Genomic DNA, 21,093 nt, shown 5'->3' on the forward strand with positions numbered 1-21,093 from the left:
GGTGACTTGCTGGTCTGAGATTGGAGAACATAAATTTCCCCTGTGCAACTTCTCCAGCTCTCACCCAAGTAAATTTGGGGTCGTTAATGTTCTTTGTAATGGGTTTAAATGTTGAGTTTAATTTTGCTGAAAGCCTCTTGTTTTTCAGTGGCATGGCATTGTAGTGGGTTGGAAATGGCTTGATTTCCTCACTGACATTCTGGAGGAATGAGTATGTAAATTAATACCATAGTCCTCTTCATCATGTACCATTGTTTTTTGTGCTTGGCTCACTTGATTTGCTTTTTGCCTCCATTTCCGTTTATCCTGGAGAGTTCTCACATCTTGTGTGTGACCTCTGTTTTCTCCTTCCTTCCCTTCATTTCAGTAGCTCTTTGCCTCCTGGGTCAGTGTGCTTTTGACAAAAATAACCTTATGCTGTCTTGTTTGTACTTTTGTTTCACATCTGCGCTGGAAGGAACGAGCTGGGATTCTCCCAAGGCAAGCAAGGCATGCTGCACACAGATGCTGGCTGATAGCAGCCTTCTGAACTCTGCCTGGTGGGACGTGAGTGGGGGAAATGGCTCAGTTCTGCGTTTACTGAGGTCACTGGCAAACAGGCCTTTGACTTTAGAAGACTAACATCTGAGCTGGCAGGGATCAGGTGGATCAGTGCATTTCCCCTGCTGCCTTTACAAAACCTGTTTCCTCCTAGCCATTAGGTTCCCCTCCACCCCCTCTTTTGTATGATCGGGCATTAGTTGTTTCAGCTTAAGGCTTTCTGCTTCAGTGTAAAATCCTTTGTCATCTGTGCTGTTTGTGGGCAGGTTACTGACAGACTGCCCAGAGCAGCTCAGGTGAAGAAGAGAGATGGTTTCATGTCCCCTGTGTAGAAACAGGGAGCTCTGGCAGTTTCTGTTATTCCCACACCCTGGTCAGTGTGTGATGTTTACCAGACACCACAGCAGTGGGACTGCAAACCATACAGCTCCTAAGAAATCAATGCTTGTGGCAGTCAGGGACCATGAGAATGTAAAGAGCTGTTTGTAGGAGTTGGTGCCATATGAGAATGCTCCATTACCTGTGCAGGGACTGCACTCTGAATCTCATTTCACCTTAATGAGATTGTTTCTGTTAGCAGGAGGCACAGCTGCAGCTGTTTGCCCTAAGCAGTGGTGTGTTGGCAGTGATCTAAGGTGAGCAGGCACTATTTCTGCAGCATCTCCTCTTACATCCTCCTTTCCAAAACCCAAAAAAGCAAACACAAAACACTACAAATGCCAAAACAGCACAGGTACCCATTGTTCAGTCTGCATGTGAGAAGGCCAGTAAAGCCTTTCCAGTTCCTGATGAACTTGATGGATGTTTGGTGTCAACATTAGTGATGAAAGACATTATTCTAGCATGAACTGTGGTTTGCAGCCGGTGTGACAATGCAGAGAGCATGGGGGAGCAGGGAGGTGGGGGAGTGCCAGCTATTTCCAGCCAAGTGTTTTGGTCAGGGCTTGTCTTGCACAGGTGTTCTGTGAGCTGCATAAGGTATATCATCCTGCATCTGATCTGTTTACTTAGAAAAATGAAATGCAAAAAAAAATCTGCCCTTGTGGCCTCATTTTTTCCCCCTCCTTTTCTTTTTATTGACTCTGTTTGGACTTTACTAGAGTTACTGGCTGGTGATGGTACTTGTGGAGAGCTTGCTTTTGTGACAGAAGGAAGACCAACACAAGTCTAGACATATGCTTAGACTTCCATCTCAAGACCATGTATCTAAAATAATGCCCCAGTTTCTTTAATGATACGAGGTTTTCCTGGTACTGATTGTGCATTCCAGGGCTTCCAGCCAGCCCTTCAGTTCCAAAGTTATCACCAGATAGGTGATAAGATAAAAGGCAGGCTCCAAACAGGGGGAGGGGTTGACAGATATAGGGTCCTTACATTTGTGCCTGTGAAGGGAAGCTGTCTGCAAGAAGCAGTGCCTAGGAGACACGCAAACAGTTGAACTGCTCAGCATATTGCGAACTTCAAATTAATGCCATCATTTCTGTAAGCAAGTTCCTGCTGCAGCACTGGTACGTACAGTCAGTGCTCACATTCATTGGTTTTGACAGCCTCATATAAGGTAATTTAATTGAAATGCCCAGATGAAAGAGAACTGAGAGGCTTTTTTTTTTTTTTTTTAAACAAAAATAAATGCCCACCATTTTTATATATGAAATGTTTGCATGAAGGAATAAGCTAGTAGCTGTACGGTGCCATTGATTTGCAAGAGGCCATAGATTTCAGTGGAGAGCTTTGTTCAAAGAGCAGAGGGAACATTACAGCTTTGAATAGTTGTTCAAGGAAATGCTTGGTATTCATTCCTTCTCAGGCTTTAGTCTAGGGCCAGCAGCCTACTAGAAAACTAGCCAGGTTGATGCTTAACAGCTTTACTGACTATTTTTTAGATCATTTGTTTGATCATTATTTCCAGTCCAGACCTTTGGAGTGAGACCAAAGTGGCAAATAGTCAAAACATTTTGAGTCTTGTATGGGACAGCCCAAAAATGAACTGCTGGTAGATCTGTCTAGTTTGGGAGCTCAAATGTAAGTAGTTCAATCAGACAGAACTGTATTTCAGGTAACTTGTACGCTTCCACCACATGCATGATTTTAGCACCAGGCTCCACCCCTGGGTCAGAGTACCAGTTTGCAGCTGAATAGCCATCAGATGTTTTAAGAAGGTTGCCTAATGTTGGCATTCTGTGCTTGCTTAGGTACGTGACTTAAAGAGAACTGGTCTGATAGATGAGTGTGCTGAGTGCTCAGGTCAGGCTGGGGCATAAGGACTCTTGAGGGCATAGTCCTGATTCCTGCCCACTTTCCCTTAAACTGCTGGGAACTGCTTGTTTTGGACGAGTCACTGTTGCTCACATGAATTTTACCAACCACTTGGAGCAATGCTAGTGGTGTTCTTTCACTCGTACATTTGCAAAAGAAGAGGCTGCTTTGTGAAATGGTATTTTCAGTCACCTGTGAGCTCCTCTCATGGGACTTGTCCTAGAGTTGGTGCTGCTAGCAGGAGGTCACTGGCTGGGACGTATCAGCCTCAGGGCTGTGTATTTTGGCAAGGCAGTGAGCGGTTTTGAGGCTGCTGGTGTGGTTTCCCTTCTAAGACTCATGTGAATATCAAGTGTGAAGAAGAAGGAAGAGATGTGTCACTGCTGTGGCTGTTCTCTGTCTCACCCTGGTGTCTGCATCTGCCTTCTGCCTCAGGCAGTTTCCTCCTCCCAGGAGGCACTGTGATTGTGTGGTTGCTGGTTGGGATGGCTGTTGTCTGTGTCCGTAAGCAAAAGAATCTGAATGACCCTCAGTGCAGAAGACTGTTCTGTCAGCTCTTATTCCTCCTTCTGTCTTTCTGGATCAGAAACCTGGCTGTATAATAATCAAATTCATATCTGCTGTTCCCACATTTGACTTTGAAGAAGGCTTGGAAAAATATCTGCTTGACATAACAGACTAATCATTTCATTAATGATTTCCTCCTCAGGATTACAGTTCCGAAGCTGTGTGTGATCGTTTGATTGTGTGCCTCATTAATATTAAACACCATGAAGTTCCCACTATGATGCTTTGAGAATGCATCCCTCGCAGTAAATGCAGCCTTCTCACAGAGTATATGAATATCCCAACTGCACTCCAGCATTTGTGCTTTCCAAGTCCTTCAGTTGATTATCAGTGCCATTATTTTGCAGTTCTGTTTTGCTGTCTGGCTTCTTCAGCCAAGTACTCTGGGGTGGGGTTGTTGCTTTGTGATTAAATAATAAAGAGCTTGTTTCTTTGAGAAAAAGCTAAAAAAAAATAACAGTAATATCACAAGTGTGATGTAGCATGGACAGCGGGGGAGGAATAGAGACCTCTGTTATTTATTGTTTGTGTACTTAGCCCCTGTGGAATGAAAAGGAACGCTCCCATAATATGCTGTCAGGGAGTGTGTCTGCCTGGAGATACGCACTGTCTGCTTTTACAAGAAGCAGATTACAAAATGGCCTTCACAGACAATGTTTCACCCCCCTGAAAACACAACCAAGTGTTTTATGCTTGGCTGATGGCAGAGCAAGGTGCCTATGTCTGACTGGGCTGGACAGTGACCCCCAGGGTCTTCTTGCAGCCCCAGTGCTGGTGTGAGCAGCTGCAGCCTGGGGAGATTCGTGTCCTGCCTTTCTGACCATCTGAGCCCCAGTAATGGCAGGAGCCCAAAGCTGGCAGCGTGTCATGATGTAAAGGCCAACATTTCCTGGAAAGAATGGGAATAGAAATAATAATTATTAATGCATGTACCTATACTTTATATTCATTAGGAGATAACATGCATCATATATTCAAAAATAATATATATTAAAAAAAAAAAGGTGTTGTGAAATCAAGGACAAAGTGGTGCTCCTTCCCTAAACCACCTTCTTTCATTTCTCTGACCTCAGGCTCTGGCTTTTCACTGGATATAATAAGCTGTGGTCTTGATTCGTAAAAATGTAGGAGTTTGATTTGGTAAGAATTTTAAATAATATCTACAAAATTCAGCTGTGGCCATTGTGCCAGTGCCTACCTAGAGCTACTAACACACACCTTAAAGCTTCTTGCGGGTTGTCGCTGGAACTGAGCAGTACTTAAAGCTGTGCTGGATGATCCCTGTTTCCTCAGTACTTTTAGCCTGTCAAGGTAAATGCTCATAATCTCACTTTCTTGACAAACTGCATTATTTTTACAGTAATGTTAATTTATGCTTGTTGTAGTTAGGTGTATGAAACCTTACACTTACTGTTCCCTAAGTCTAAATTAAAATGGGCCTCTTGATTGTTTCTTCAAGCGCAACCCTTGATTAATCTCTTTTGGCTTAGTTTAGTGTCCTGCCAAATGTTGAATTTAACCTTTCTCACAAGCATTTGGGTTCAAGAAAGCTGATGATATCAACAGCAAAAGGAATATAGATGGTTAGATGCCGAAATGCACTGTTATGACCTCCATCTGGAAGAGATGCTTTGCTTCTAAGACCAAGGGGGATTGTTTTGTGCACAGAGGTTATCACAGTGACTGGCTTATGAAGATAGTTTCAATGCAGTCGTACTTTTGAAGTTTACTTTATCTTCTATCCAGTATTTAGTTTGTTAAGGTGTTGACACAATGTTGCTGACATTTTCCTTAAGTGGATTATGTTCGCAGCCAGTTTTACAAAGCAAACAGATGGCTTTTCAAGCAGAGAATGCCCGCAGATTTCTTTTTTCAGTATCTCTTGAATTACCACAGCTCTGTCAGACAGGGTTGGTTTGTGACAGATCATTCAAAATCCTTTCTTTTCCGTCAGCTTGCTCAAGTGAAATGGCTGTTTAAAAATAAAAAGCACGAGGAAACAAAGACGTAAATTAGTTGGTCTGCACATGAATGGAATCGCGTTGTTTTGATAAGTCCATTTCTGTATTTAGATCGCTGCGAAATATGTCTTCAAAACTTTGATGTTATGCTCAGGAGTTTTTCTCTTTTTGGAATCGGAAGATGTGTCATGTGTTATCTCAAATGTAACCTGTAATCTGAACTGCATGGTTACTTTAATGTGAAATCAAAATATGCAAAAGGGAGAGCTGGTGGCTCAAGTTCTGACACACTGGCTGCAAAGTCCCCTGACTTCTGGGGACTTCAGGTATGAGTCTTTCCAGGGTGGATGGACTGAGGCCATCATCCTCCGAATGGGGGTGTATGAAATCCCAGGTAGTTTGCCTAGAAATCTTTTCTCAGCCACCCCAACAAAGGGGATGCCAGATGCTTCTGGGTGCTGGGCCTCCATTGTCATCATCATCTGTGTTATTTTACGTCTCTGTCGTACTGTTCCTTAACATTTTGGGGTGTCATTGTGCTTTATATTGTAGGGATGTCTGTTTTGAATTGCTTTTTGTGCTGAAGAGATTATTCTGTGAATATGTAGTGCCAGGTTTTTTGCTCAGAGAAGTTAAGGCTGCAGAGCATCATCACACTGATTTGTTGTCTCATTGGTGCAACCTTCAGGGTCTGCAGTCCTGTATGCATGACAAAACAAAAGAACCAGAACTGCAAGTGGATTTGTTTTGTGCTAAAACCAAGCTATTCAAGAAATGCATTTTTGTAGTGGGGAGTCTACTACCATCTTTCATAACGTTAGTGTCATTATTAATGCTGCTGTTGGAGCTCTCTGGCTGTGCTGCGATGTGCAGCATAGGACTGGTTTGCTTCCCCTTCCATTTGCAGACAGGAAGAGTGAGGCATGCTGAGCACCAGAGGCAGATATATGGGGCTCAACCTTTATCCCAAGAGCAAGAATGCATTTATGTGAAGTGTGTGCTGCATAAATTTTGTTCTGTTTTTTGAAGCCATATCTGCTCACTGGGTTCCAAGCTGTTTTTCTGTTTACCCATACCCATCATGCTGCCAAGTTAGAAATCTCTTCAAAAGTGCTCCATACCAAATAGCACAGAGCTGCTTTCTCCATCCCAGTGCTTTTTGTTCTTCTAGCATTAAGTTGGATCCCTAGAATCTGGGGAAGGATCTGCATTGTTCAGTGGGGACAAATTAATGTCACCAGGAGATGAGGCAATCACCTCCTTGGATGCAGGATGCCATCTCTGGCTGACGTTGTTTCCCACGTGGTGTTTACCAGTGCTGGCAGACTTGCAAGCAACCATTGTGTCGTCCTTGTGAACACTGTTAACAGAGGTTCAGGTGGTGCAAGCCCGGTGCCAGGCACTGGTAAAAAGGGAAGTGTGGTCATCAGTATGGGATAAGCTCTTCCTCTCATTATTGAGGAAGGGAGAGCTGAAATGCTCCCATTGCTGGAAGTTGTCATGCTGCGCTTCCTCCAACACATCTGGTTTGTTTTGCAAACTGAAGGAGATTCAGTGGTTAGTTGCCCTTCTAGTTTTTCCCAGCTCATGCATCTGTTGCCTCCTGTGAGAGCTCACTGAGCAGCTCTGGTTTCAGGAGGTCGAGTTAGGTGGCAGAGAGGTGAATATAACATTTCAGTCAGTGGAGGAGTCCCTTCTGAATATGCTCACAAACAGCTGCACAGAGTTGGTGTAGTTTAAGCTGTACTTTGAGTGATGATAGGAGAAGAGCAGCTCAGGTTCTTAGTGATACTGAATTTTAATTACCAGATGCATCTCCTAGTTTTTATTTATTTGTATTCTCCAGCACCAGAACCTTGTTACACCATGGCGTTTGAGATACCAGTATTACATAAATATTCATTTTGGCATTTCTGAACACAAATTCTTTAATACAAATTTCATGTTTCGTGCTTTTCTTGGTAGTTACAAATTGTGTTGACAGCCTATAGTCACCTCACCTTTGCATGCTTTGAGAATACACAAACACAGGCTTTTACTCACGTGGTCCTTTGCTCCCAGCTGCCTGATCAGAGGTCTCAGAGTGGTTTGAAAGGATTCATTGTGGTGTTACAGAATGTCACGGCTTCTTGTAACCACAGTTTGGCCTGCCTCTGCTAAGGGCTGGAGAACAAATCAGGGTACAAGGAGGGATTGATAACTGGGATCTCACAGCTTGTAAGGGACCCAGGCTGCGGTCACATAGTTGTTGCCGTTTGGGATCTGATGCAATGAGTGTTCCTGCGAGGATGGAGCAGTGACATGAGGAGAGGGTGCTGTGTGGCATTGCTACTGCATCCCTGGCAGATCCTTGCTATTGACTGTGGAAGAAGATAGTCCATTTCTCTGTAGAGATGAGCTTTTGGGAGCAATGAACTCTGTAAGTCAGTCAGTCCAAGTTACTTCCCAAGGGGTATCCTAAGAGGGGGAAAGTTTGGCTCCCATTGCATTCATGCTCACTGTGCCAGCTGCTGCATTCCTTGGTGAGCTGAGCTGCAGAAGGGACTTCAGTCCCTTCCACTGGCACTGATGTTCAGGAAGGGAGAAGGGGTTTGAGACAGCACCTGGTTCACACTCCACAGTACTGAACTGGTGACAGAGTGTTGTTCCTTCTTTTGGTTCTGAGCAATGTGTGTGATCCCTGATTCTCTCTGTCTGTGCATCCTTAGGGCCAAGGAGACCTCCTGAAGAATGCCAAGAATGAAGCTCTGGAAAACATGAAACAGATCCAGCTGGCGTGCTTATCCTGTGGACTGAGCAAAACTGGAAGTGGGCCTGCAGATGCAAAGTCCAAACGGTGCCTAGAAGCGATACAGGAGAAGGATACAGGAGATGAAAACGGGAGGCTGTGATAGGAGGCAGAGCCGTTATGTTCGTCACAGATTTCAATAGCTCTAAACTATTTTTTTAAAGCTTTTAAAAATTCACAAAGGAATGCCCTGTACAGGGTGTTAATGGTATTAAAATCCTCACAATGTCAGTATTTTAATGCAGTTAATTTATCTACATTGAACCTCCAGTAGTAAGATTTCTAATGAAACCAAGCTGTCTGTATGCAAGTGCGCGTGCACATATGCAGATCCTGTAGAGGCCCTTTCATGCATTACATTAGTCATTTACTAATTTATTCCTTTGTCATCTTTGAATAGGCCTGTTCCTTCTGGAGATCAAAACAAATAGAGAGTACTTGTATCAGCTTTTGTGCTTTATTTTACTCTCCAGCTTCTGTCATTTAACTTATAGGTTCTATTGTTGTTATACCATTTAAACAGATAAAATACGTCAACAAATGTCATTAACTACTGTTTTTGTGAGGGAAAAAACAATGGTTTGCTGCAGATCCTGAATGTGATTTTTAATGAACAGTTTAAACGGAGAAGATATTGAATGGTCAGAATTGCTAAGCAGATTATGATCAGATTTCAGATGTACATTTCACTGACTGCTCTTTGGGATTCATCCAGATAATGCATACTAACATAAGAACTAGCTGATTTATTTCATTCTAATACATCATTGCTACCTTGTAGCTCTGCAGGATATCTACAGTCTTTTCTGATAGGCTTAGGTATTTAACTTGTATAGTGGTGAACATAGCTAGTCAGCCCTGTAGTTGTAAGGAGAGCTGTGAATATTCTTTGGTGATGCTCTGAAGGTGAGCTTCAGGTCCTTCTGAAACACACCGTGGTGCCAGTATTGGAAGGAAGGTTATAAAAATTCCATGTACTGTGAGCTTTATTGAAGAAGTGCAAGAGGTCAGATGTTGCTTGTCTTCTGTATAGGGTTCTTATTGAAGTTAGTTGGATAAAATGGGCAGGATCTGGCCTTACGTTGCGCTGGTTAAGAATCACGCCATGCTAGACATTTGAAACAAGGCTGCAGGACTATGGATGCAGTACAGATAAATGGCTTGGCCAAAAGGGGGGTGCAACATTTATGTGCAGCAGTTACAAATGTTCCAGCATGCGTCAAGTGTTTAGGGTAGTGCTGAGAGTTGGACATCTTTTTGTGTTGCTGTAGAAAGAAAACAGAAAATGTCACAAAGCAATGCATTCTCGTCCCTCCCAGTGTCATATATTCATATATGCTCACGGCGTTCATTTCAATTGCTTAAGTACTGTGCTTGAGTGTAGTATTTGTGTTACCTAAACAGGATTAAGTGTTTTATGGTTATGAAAAAAAGACTATATTTATTTAAAGCATTGCTTTTATTTTGAAAAGCTACTTTTTAAATTAATTTGATTAACAAATATGCTAATTTTTTGAACTTAACAAAAAGTAATTGCTTCAAGTTTGACCATTGGAGAATCTGATATAGCTACTGTGTTAAGTTATTTTTGACTCCTTAATAACACTATTATGTTCATGTTGCACATTTGAGAGAGAGTAAAGCTATGAAACAACTTCGAGCCATGTTTTTGAAGTGATTTAAGACAAGGTGACCAGTGAGACTTGAAGTGGGTGAGTTGCTTGTGAGAGGAGATCATGCTCCAGCAGGAACCATGTTATTGCAAAGGTTGTAACTCAGATGCTATCAATACCATTTCAGTAAAACTTGCCATACTTACTCGGATGCAGTCCTAAATTCTCTGTTTCTCTCGCTGATGACTATGAGTGTATTTAGCTTCTAATGAGATTTGGAGAGGAGTGCCTTGTGTTTCATGTGAGACCCAAAACCCAGATCACGGTGCATGGTCACATTTTATCTCCTGGATCACCTTCTTTATTTCATCATGGGCTGTGTTTATATGAAAAACAGTACTTGACCTTCAGCATTAGTTAGAGAGGGTGGAGATAATTAACCTAATGTCACCAGTTGTGAAGGAAGCAGTCTTTGTAATTTCTCTCAGAAGGTCAATGTTGCTACAGAATAGGAGAAAAGGGCATGCTTCCTATGATGAAGTTGCAAAGTGATACCATCCATTCTATGCATATTTGCTGAAGCAGAAGATGTTGGCTACACAGAAGTCCCCCAGCATGCAGGACACATACCTGTCGTGCTATGTTTAACATTCATATCACGTCCTGTGCCAAGCTCATTCTGTTTGACATTCTGTGCTTAAACACAATGATAAAACTCTGGACAGTCCTATGCTGCTGAGGCCAGGTTGATTCTGGTATTGGCAGCTGCAGCCATGCTCCCTCCAACAAGGAGAGAGGGGGCAGCAGCACAGTTTCACCTTGCGTTCATCTGCATGCCTTTAAGAGTCCTGGGAGAAGATGCAGAAGGGAAGCCTGCATAATAAAAATTCAACCTTCAAGGAGAACTTGAAGAAAGATCACATCCAGCATTGGTGCAACAACATGTGAAGGACTGTCTGGCCCATCTGGAGGGGTTTCGTGACATTCCTGGCTTACTGGAGTTGTACAACCTCCCCCTTGCTGCATGTCAGTATGATTTCCCTGATTTCTTACTTCAATGGACAGATATTATCATAGCAATTACTTCTGTGTTAGTAATCTCTGTGGTTCAGAGAGGCCCTGACAGCCTCTTTCCTGCAACAAGGCTGCAATGTGACCTCTGCCTGTGTTTGGCCCGTGAGGGAAAGAGTAGATGCAGAGGGTTTCACTTGCATTTTGGTTTTTGTATATGTGAAAGAGTCCTGCCATGAGACACTGAAGAGGAGGCTGAATGAGTCCAGCTGTTGGTGAACCTGGATATCATCAGGGATGATTTTTCACTGAAGTTCACATGGTTGCTTGACCAGCAGGACTGACCCTTTCCCCCTCCCTTTCCTGAGCTCAGCATGAGTTAAAGCACCATGCTGCTTTCCCTCTTTCTTTATCATTTTCATGGATTTTATTCTCTGTTTCTTAAGGGTTAATACAGCTTCCCAGCCTGAACAAGGTGAGAGCTTTGCACATTCCTCCTCCTGAGATTAACCTCCCAAAATAGATTGTTACCAGGTAATTGTGTGCATGGAGAGAACTTTCCTTTATAACAATCTATCTCGGTGCAGACTAAAACATTAGGTCATAGCCTCCTTGGCCTTCATCCCAGTCCAACAGTGGCAGACAAGTCTTACACAGGGGACTAACTCAAGGAACTCCATGAAACTAAAAAGTGATGGGGTTGCGGGATAAGTCTCTTCCTGCCTCCCCAGCTTGCTGCAGGGCTGGGAGTAGTGGTCCCAGCTCATGCTGCAGCAGCAGCACGTGATGTACGCATTCAGTAAACCTGAGACTTTCCTCTTGTAAAATACAGAGCGTAACAGGGGCAAGTTGACTGTAAGATATGAAAACATCTGGGTGCAGTGAATGGGTGCTTTGGAACGGAGAGTGATTTAATGGATTCAGGCCACAGAATTCACTCCAGAAATACTCTGAATCTCCTGGGGTACATGAGAAGTGGATGTGATGGGTAGGACCTGTAGGAACAGTAATTTGAAGGATGATTTTGATTTTGCCCCATGTTTATCCGCAGCTGGCTGTGGCTCAGCTGGGGCTGGTAAACCTATTGCTGGGTGTGTTACCCAGTGCTGCAGAAATGGGGGAATGAAATACGGCTTAGAGAGGCCTGGGCTATGTTATTGTTATTTTGGGGGTTACTGATAAAATTGTTCTCCACTTTCTAAATGCAGGAGAAAATCCTGCATGTGGCTGCACCTGTAGTGCTTGGCTGTGTTGCACTTGTGGAAGAAGAAGGAAGGTGGTGGGGATGGAACTGGGAGGAGCTCTCTGGGTAGAGAAAACTGCAGACACTGAGATGTTCTCACTCCACCTCCCAGGGCAGGTATGAAAATCCCAGGGTATCCCAATGTATCAGAATAGCCTAGCACCATCCTTTGGGTTCCCATTCACAGGTTAAGGCTGAGTAGCCTTCTGTTTGCTTTCCACAGCACAGATCTCTGGGGAGAAAAAGTTTCCTTTTTAAATTAATGTTGAGGAGTACGGGAGTTCAGTAACCGATATGTGAGCAGCTGGGCCAGAGAAGTGATGCAAGAGCTATCCCACCAGCTGTTGCTGTGCAATAGAAAACACTGTGTGAACATGCCCTGACCAAACGGGTCATGCTTTGAATGCATTTTTTCTGCTCTCTTAGATTGATTGAAGTAGTTGATGCAAAATAAATTGTTTTTGCATCTAATCCTCGTGGAGCAATTTCAAGAGAATGTGCAGAAATTGGAATCTCAGCGGACGGCGCATGAAAACAAAGTAGTGCTTTATTTGACAGTTGTTTGCTGTACCCGGTGCACACTGCCATCCACTGGAAACTGAAAGAAAAATGAGCGATTGCAAAGGCAAGTATGAATTATCAGCAATGTTAGAAGTGTTTTCTCTGTTAAATTGTGCAGTGGGAACCCACTAATTAATTAAGACATGAACACATTGGGCTTGGGAAGCAAATATCTCACTTGAGGCCAAAAGTATGCAAGCAGGGAGAGGAAGAGGTAAGTTGGCATGTGTCACACATGGAGGGTGCTGGCTGAAGCTCTCAGGAGGGGGGAGCCACCCATCACTGCAGCATGGCAGGGTTGTTTGGGCAGTGAGCAAGAGGCAGCTGGTGGGAATGCCTTCTGCCGGGTCTGTGTCCCAAACCAATGGGAATGTGTGGGGCAAAGTCAGGACTGGACTGAAGCCTCCAGCAGTAGAAGCCCTATGGGGATGGGAAGGCTCCTGGTGGCTGTGACAGTAGCATTGCTGCCACTGGATGTGAGCGGTTTGTTGCTTCATCCTGCCAGGCAGGTGTGCTGCTCAGTGCAGTTCTTGGCTGCAGGTGTCAATCACTGTCAAGTGATACCTCATTAAATCACCTCATTTGACTCACAGAATTGCTATGCTTCAATTATGTAATATGCCATTAAGAGCATCTTAGATGTTTTTGCTTGCAGCAATGTATGAAGTGTTACTTCTTTGTAAGGGAAAGAAAACTGTGATAATTTTTGACCCAAAAGTATCAGACCTCAAAGTCAACCTGACTGAATATATATAGTTCATCCTTGGTTTCTGAATTGAACGTAATTTAGAACATGGGACGAGATTGAATATGCCATATGAAGCATTAATTGCAGATGGCAGCTGAAATAAGATACTAGATGTACAAGATAAGTAGACAAAGACCAGTATCAATCTGGCTTGTCAGGAACAACATACAGGGAGAGTGGAGGAATATAGATGAATTATTTGTTTGCTTCCTCTGGATAGGGTCTGGTGGGCCAGCTATGCGTAATACAATTAGAAAAGAGATGCAAATAATGACTGAGACAGCAGGAGCTGCTGCGATTATTTATGATGCTGATGGATGGAGAAGGATGCTGGCAGCAGAGAGCAGCAGGAGTTTTGTGGCCTTGCAGTGTTAGCATTAGTGTGCCACACACAAGGGAGAGGATGTGATGCTACCCCCAGCCGCGCAAAGCAAGTGGGCCAAAGCATTAGTCACTGCTGCATTGTGTAGCTGGGCTCTGCCCAAGTGAAAAACAAGTTGGAGAGTGCTGGTGATGTAAGAGCAAAATATGAAGGATGTATTGGTACTGGCAAATCCATTTCTTTCTGGTGTTGCTGTACTTTCAAAGCCAGTGCAGAACAACTGCGCTTCTGCAAAGGTGCATGATCCTTTACAGATAACCTCTCCTTGTTCCACGGAGACCAAGAGGCAATGAGCTGCAGCAGAAAAGCTGGATAAAGGTGAGGGGGTCCCCTGCACTGCTGGCACAACAAAGAGGCAGCAAACAACCTTGGGGTATGCAGCATTTTTTTCTCTAGTGTGGGTCAATATTGTTTGGTTCAGGTTTGGCACATATTCCTTATGGCAAGGGTAAATTGATCCTGTGATCCTGGAAACTCTGCTGCAGAATTTAGGGTCTGGCTGCAGTAAACCCACAGCCGTAGTTCAGTTGGAACTGTCTCTCCTGGGTCTTGAGGGGAAGTGTTATTTGAAAACTGACACCAGGGTCTGTCATGTCTTTTTTGTGTATGGAGGCTGTTACCAGGGGATTTATTTTAATGCTTAAAGGTCATAATTAACATCGAATGAACGCAAATGTCCACAGGAGAAATGTTTCTACCATGCAGCAAATCAAGGGCACATGAAAGTCTCTGACATGGAGCCAGACAACAGCATTAATTGAAGACAGAATGGCACCAGTTTTGATTCTTCCCATTACTTAGATCAATTAGATGTGAAAATTATCTAAATAGTGTTTAATAATGATGTGCATGGGAAAGAGCCTTAGGCCTGGTGTGAGGGACTTCTATGGAGTAGCTTTGCATGATGAGGTCTCTGGATCCTGCTATCCAGCAAAAAGCCACCACTTTGTCCCTCGTATCTGAGCTGCAGGTAACTGTAAGGCCTGCCTTTTCCTAGATGGCCAGGGGTTGGAGATGGTGCTCTGCGCCTGAGCTTGCAGAGGATCAGTGCTGCTCAGAGCTTGAGGTATGGATAGGATGATCTGACTGGAGCTCCCTGCAAAGGGTGTGCAGCTGCTCCTGCTTGGATCAGCAACACAGGTCACAGCAGCTCAGCGCTGTGGGTTCCTGTAAGCAGAAGTGCTGGTCACTGCCTGAGCAGCTCCTCTGCTTGTGGGGCTGACAGCAGTACAGGTTTCACTGTGCAGCCATTGCTACAGCTAGTGCTGAGACTCCTTAGGCAGCAATTCATCCCACCTGTTTTAGCTGCAGACTGTGGGGGAGGATTCGTTTTAACCTAACAGTGCTTGTTTTCTGCCATTTACAAGAAGTATCTGTAGTAGAAATCCATAAAGAGAAACCAAGCCATTATATGTACAAAAGGTAGCCAGCTATGACAGCTCATCCTGTACAAAGCCAAATGATAAATTCTTTGGTAATCTTTTGACCAAGAAAGTCCAAGAAAGACTATGTTCCTTTTGTGGGGAAAGACCCAGAGGTGGTCCCAGAAAAGGAAGAATGGCAGTATATCACCCCTTTATTGTGTGGGTCCTGGGGAGTCTCTGCTGGTCCTGCACAGCAGGTTTCAGCCCCTCACTGTGGCTGATTAGCATTTTTCTTGGGTCTGGCAGTGCTTTTTAACCACATGTCATGAATCCTCTGTTTCCTCCTTCATTGCAAACAATTGCAGCTTCTCCAGGGGAAGTCAAATCGACTGTATGGAGTTCAAAGAATGAAAGCTGAGTAGGTGGCTTTCTAGATTATACACTTCTCTTGCCTGCCTGCAAGAGAGATGCAGAGGGTGACTGTAATTCCCTGGGATGGGAGCAGCAGTGGTTGGAGAGTGAAAGCTCAGCAGAGTGGAGCTGAAAGGATGAATCTGTCTAACTGTACATGCCATTACACCGGTGGCTGGACAGCAAATAGCCTCCAGCAGCATGCAGAATGGCATCCAGAGGCACTGGACAGGGATTCGGTGCCACTGCCCACACTGTTTTGCTGGGAAGAGCCTTGCCTCTGCATCCCAGTGTGGCAGTGTCAGCTCTCAAGCAGGGACAGAGAAGGACACATGTCTGCTTGGTACTATGGGACAGCCTGTGGGCATGGGTGGGCTGCAAGGATGCAGGGCAGCAGGGGTAATGGTGTGCAGGCCAGAATCCCCTGTCCTCTGTGAACCTCAGAGTCTGAGGATTAAGCTTTTCTTCAAGGCAGATGAGAGAGGAACGATGAAGGTTAGAGGTTGTTAATGACGTCAGCCCTTCTTTTGAGTGTAGGCTGTTTCATAACTGATTGAGCAGAAGTTTTTTGAAAACAAGAGTTTAAGCAGGCGTAAGATTAGCTAAGATTAGTAAGAATATCTGCCTGGTAGCCTGGATCTAAAGTCTTTGAGTTAGTAATCCTTCTTTCGGGTCAGCAAATCTTCTTGTAGGAGGAAAAAGAAAATGTAGGGTTATGCAAGAGTTTGGGGAACAACTGTGACTCAGCTGGTGTGACTTGGTTGTCTGTCCTGCGGGAAAAATGAACTTCAAATCATTTTGCTAGTGGTTGAATGGTATTCAGCATACACAGACAGCACAGCTGTTATTAGGGTAAGCTTTGTTGCTCCGTGGGGTAAATGTTCAAGAACAGGAATGAACGCAATTCAGCAGTTTTGCCATGAAATATCAACTGTTGTGTTGTTATTTTAAATCATCATCTCTTGCCTTTTATAGTTTTCTCAGAGAATGAAGAAAACCTCGCTGCTAACAGCTCAGCGTTATGTTGTTATGCAGTAAACACAATTAGTGGTAAGTCTTTTGTATTGTTAATTTCTTATGGTAACAGTAATGCTGCAGAAGCACCACAAGGGTGCACCCTGGACCAGTGCAGGGTCCCGCTATGGGCTCAGTGAATGTTTAAAGATGTGGTTTATATGGGAAGTGCTGCTCGTTTGGGGTTGGATTCATGTAGCATAAAGTAGACCAAGCAGGTGTGGGGGGAGGGAGGGTCAGGGTTATGAACCAGCCACCTGAATCACTTTATTCCCTGACCTGTTTAGCAGCAGAAGGATTTCAGACAGACACACGGCAGTCTGTATTTGCAAACAACATGAGATGTAAGTGCACACAGGTCCAGGTGCTGCTAGTTGGAGGAGCAGGGGGTACACCTGATAGAAATATCGCTATTGATGTGTCTCCTGCTCCTCCAAGGGCCGAAAAGAGCTGTAATATTCCCGTTCAGAACTTTAGGTGTCCGAGTTGTGGTCAAGACTTGTGCTTCTCCACGCCAACAATGATAAGGGCTGATCTGTTTCTGCCACCATCACGTAAGGCCGAGTGAGTGACCCGTTACACTGTTTGGGCTGTTTATTTTGCGGCTCTTGTTGTTTTCTGCCGTTGGGCCGGCAAACAGGTGAGGGGCACCCACCGAGGCCAGGGGTTAGGCCGGCCCTCGGAGCCAGGTGTGAGTGTGCCCTGAAACTCGAGCCGCGGGGGGGAGGCCGCAGCCCGAGGAGAGGCGCTGAGTGACGGGCACAGGTGCGGGCTGCGAAGGGGCCGGGAGGAGCGGCGGGGAGAGAAGGCCGCGGAGGGACGGGCGTTACGAGGGGGCACTTTCCGTGCGGAAAGGACGGCGGAGGGGCGCGGCGGCGGCGCCTCCTCGGGCGGTGGGCGGGGCCGGGCCGGGCGCTGGGGCGGGGCGCAGCGGTTCGACCCTCGTGCCTCGCGGTCTGGCCGGGTTCCGACTGCTCCGAAGCTTCCGTGACGCGCGCTTGTCCCAGCACCGCGCCGAGGCTTCTCTGTGTCTCCTCTCCCCCTGGAGGGTCGCCTGCCGGGCCGAGGAGGAGCCGAGGACGCGACACGTGCCGGGAACGTGCCGGGCTGAGCGGCGAGGGACAGATGGAGCCCGACGGCGCGGTGAGACGAGGCCCGAGAGCTCCGAGGGCCGCCGGGCCGGGTCAGCCGCTCCGGGGAGAGGGCGGGCGGAGGGGCCGGGAGCTGAGGGCCTCCTTCAAAGCAGCGGGACGGGGCAGCCGTGGGCTGAGCGGCGTCTCCCCGTGTAGCGGCCCCCGCTGGCGGTTATGGTGTGCCGCCATTTTGTGTGGTTGGTGGTGCTGGAAAAGCCGGCCTGCCCGTGGCTCCGTTAGGCCGCTTAGCCCTGCGGAGCGGGGACAGCCGCTTCCAGCGGGTTCAGCCCTTCGGCTCTGCTCCTTAGTGGAAGGGTTGGGGCTCTGTACCACCCTGCCCGCTTCCCGTGTTGTACGGTGCCGAGTGTTGCACTAAAACACAGTCCCTATGGGTGTTTAAACACAGCTGAGTACGACCCATCAGGAGAGGCGTGGTCAGCAGGGATAGGGAGGTGATTGTCCCTCTCTACTCTGCTCTTGTGAGGCCCCATCTGTTGTACTGTGTCCAGGTGTGGAGCCCTCAGTACAAAAAAGATATGGAGATTTTGGAAAGGGTCCAGAGGAGGGACAGGAAGATGATCAGGGGGCTGGAGCACCTCCCCTATGAGGACAGGCTGAGGGAGTTAGGTTTGTTCAGCCTGGAGAAGAGAAGGTTGCGGGGTGACCTCATTGCAGCCTTTCAATACCTGAAGGGAACTTACTCCCAGGAGGGGAGTAAACTCTTGGAAAGGGCTGACAATAGCAGGACTAGGGGAAAGGGTTTTAAGTTAAAAGAGGGATGATTTAGGTTGGATGTTAGGGGGAAGTTCTTCACTAGGAGAGTGGTTAGGCCCTGGAACAGGCTGCCCAGGGAGGTTGTGGATGCCCCGTCCTTGGAGTGTTCAAGCCCAGGTTGGACGGGGCCCTGGGCAACCTGATCTAGTAAAGGTGTATGTTTGGTGGCCCTGCCAGGCAGGGGGTTGGAACTACATGATCCTTGAGGTCCCTTCCAACCCGGTCATTCTGTGATTCTGTGATGTGTACAGCCTCAGACAGCCAGGAAGGATGAGTGACTGCTTGTTGGTGTTGTAGAATAGAGGTGTTAAAAAGAGGAGGTGTCTATTGGAAGGTGGGGTTCATCGCTGGCTTGATGTGACTGAGTTTTATTCAACATATGCGTGAAAACTTGCTTGTTTTGCTAAAAGAGCCATAGTCACACACCGTAGACATTCATACAGAGAGTGCTGTGCAAACCAAAAGGGGAAAAAACATTTGGAAACTAGGCCTAGAATGCATAATTCAAAGCACACTGGAATGTAAGTAAAATGTCAGACTGTGACTTGCTCAAGGTATTACAGAATTGCTTAAAATTAAGCTTGTTTTTAATAAAAATACATTTGCTTAATGTTTGGTGTTTACCCACCAGAAATCCTGTATATATTTTCTTTGTGAGATATAGAAAGTCTGTGAAAAGTTTCCTTTTTGGTCTTGTTTTGGTTTTTCTAATCAACAGGCTGCAAACGAGGCACAAACAGAATCTTTACCTTCATCTCCCAACGCTGTGTCGCCAGTGCCATTAAATAACCCAACCGGTGCACCAAGGTTTGGAACAGTTACTCCAAATCGCATCTTTGTAGGAGGGATTGATTTTAAGGTATTTTCTTTCCTCGTTTTACTACTAGCTGGTCTTTTATAGCCTATAAAACTCAGTAGAAGTGTGAGACTAATGATGTGTTTGCTCAGGTGGTGCCTTTCACCAAAGTCTTCAAACCAACTGCAGAAAATGAAGTTTAAGCCTTGATTTATTATCACTGTGCTACAGAGTTGCATGAAGTTCTTCACCAAGCTGGAAGCCAGGGACTTTTGATTTGCTGCTTTTTTGCTTTTTGTGTTTTTCAAAGGAGGATTCTTAATTAAATACATCACATAGTGTAACTAATTGTAATCTCAGTGATATATGTCGCAAACACTGCAGCCATCAGTAGCTTCAGCTTCTTCAGTGCTTTTCTTTCCATTCCCGCAAAGGTGGAGCTACAGTACACACGTTCTTCACCTATCAAAGTAATTTTCCTAAAGGCAAAAAGGAATATGAAAGCTTTTCTGGGCAATTTGCAGTACTGAAAAGCTCTTAGCTTTTGCACTTCCATTTGGTCTATCACCATAGTAGTGATTCTTATTTGTAAGAGGGAGTATCTCCTAAATTTAGAGAAGGAATTCAATAGGAGAAGTTATAGTTTGGTACCTGTTTAATTCAGTCTGAAGAGGTCTTTCATTAATAGTGGATGCTGTTCCTCTTTGAGGTTGGGTAGGCTTAACATTCGGCTTTCTTGAGAGTCTCACAAGTACCTTGTCCCATCGGCAGCAGGAAAATGTAAGTCCTAAGGCTGTTTCTGGTAAAATTATGGATACCATGTTTGTCCAGATATTTGCAAACTGTACTGTGAACCTTGGGCTTTTTATCTTACCATCTTTTAACGCTCTGTTCCATGGATGAATCTTTGGCTTTTGAAGCCTACTGGTCTCTGTGTATACGTTCTTACTATCTGCTAGGTGTTCAGTATAACTTACTGCATCAGTTGAGGTCTTAAGAACTCTTCAAGTGTTGCTTAATGTATTTTTTGCCTTCAGCTATTGTATCATTTATCACATTCTTAGTGTTGTGAAGTGACATAGCAGCTCATAACACACAGAGCTTACAAGAAACAGGAACACTATCCCAGGAATTCTAAGTTTTAAGGAAAAGACAGATCTTACCATCAATCTTTTTTTACCCTTTACTTGCTGTTCGTTATGTAAGAATGCTTCAGCTTATATAAAACAGTTCCATGAGCATATGCTATCATTTGTTTGGCTGGATTTGTTTTCCTACATAAACAGAACCTCACATTTCTCTTCACTTGTCAAGCGTGGTGATCTGTTCAGGAGAGTGATGTGGGGTGACATTTAGTAATACTTGAACCTTTCAGTGGTGTCTAGTTGCTCAGGATCTGGTGCAGGTGATTTCCAAGGGGAAGACCTGATTATCCAGTTGTGTGGAAACTTCCAAGTCAAGGCCTGAATCAATGATTGAGCACCTGGGGAGAAGGACCCAATCAGCCCTGGGAGCATAGGTGAAGGCAAAGGGGATGGAGCCAGGCTGCACCTCTGCTAGACCCCATTTAAGGGCTGACTGGAACTGGGGAAGGATCTCTTTCTGGAGATCTGTCCTTGTTGAAGCTTTCCCCCAAGAACCTGGAATCTTCTCAAGTGGGTGAGCAATCCTTTTCCATCATGGCACTTTTCTATCGTGTTGATCCTTCTGTCATCACATATTTGTTGTAATGCTGTTCCCATCATACAGATCTGCCCAGTTGCTACACCTAGTTATGCCTATTTCCTGCCCATTCAGAGCACTCCTGTCTCTCGTTGCTCTCTGCTCTTCTACAGTATGGCTGTATTTTATAGTGTTGTGATACTAGAACACTTGGAGCAGTGAGGAGCCAAGTCTTGTGCCATGAATGCTCCATGGACTTGAAGACTGCA

General features: G+C 45.2%; 2 protein-coding genes across 7 annotated transcripts in view; both read left to right on the forward strand.

The window, feature by feature from the left end:
* Positions 1-9,936, forward strand: part of PLCL1 (phospholipase C like 1 (inactive)) — a 172,497-nt gene extending 162,561 nt beyond the window's left edge. Inside the window, exon 6 of the mRNA XM_085553405.1 lies at positions 8,033-9,936. Within this exon, the coding sequence (XP_085409531.1) occupies positions 8,033-8,215 (183 nt within the window). The 3' untranslated portion in view covers positions 8,216-9,936. The remainder of the gene's footprint in view (positions 1-8,032) is intronic.
* Positions 9,937-16,743: 6,807 nt separating this feature from the next.
* BOLL (boule RNA binding protein) overlaps positions 16,744-21,093 on the forward strand; it is a 31,014-nt gene continuing 26,664 nt past the window's right edge. For 2 of the 6 annotated variants that reach the window (XM_085553409.1, XM_085553411.1), the window contains exons 1-2: positions 17,345-17,602; positions 19,085-19,225. In XM_085553409.1, coding sequence (XP_085409535.1) covers positions 17,585-17,602; positions 19,085-19,225 — 159 coding nt within the window. In that variant the 5' untranslated portion in view covers positions 17,345-17,584. Of the gene's footprint in view, positions 17,024-17,337; positions 17,603-19,084; positions 19,226-21,093 lie in introns of those variants that run through there. The other 4 variants (XM_085553410.1, XM_085553414.1, XM_085553412.1 and 1 more) reach the window with 4 other exon arrangements.

Source organism: Coturnix japonica, chromosome 7, assembly GCF_054131305.1.
Source record: "Coturnix japonica strain WE chromosome 7, WE-NBRP24, whole genome shotgun sequence".
Taxonomy (NCBI): Eukaryota; Metazoa; Chordata; class Aves; order Galliformes; family Phasianidae; genus Coturnix; species Coturnix japonica.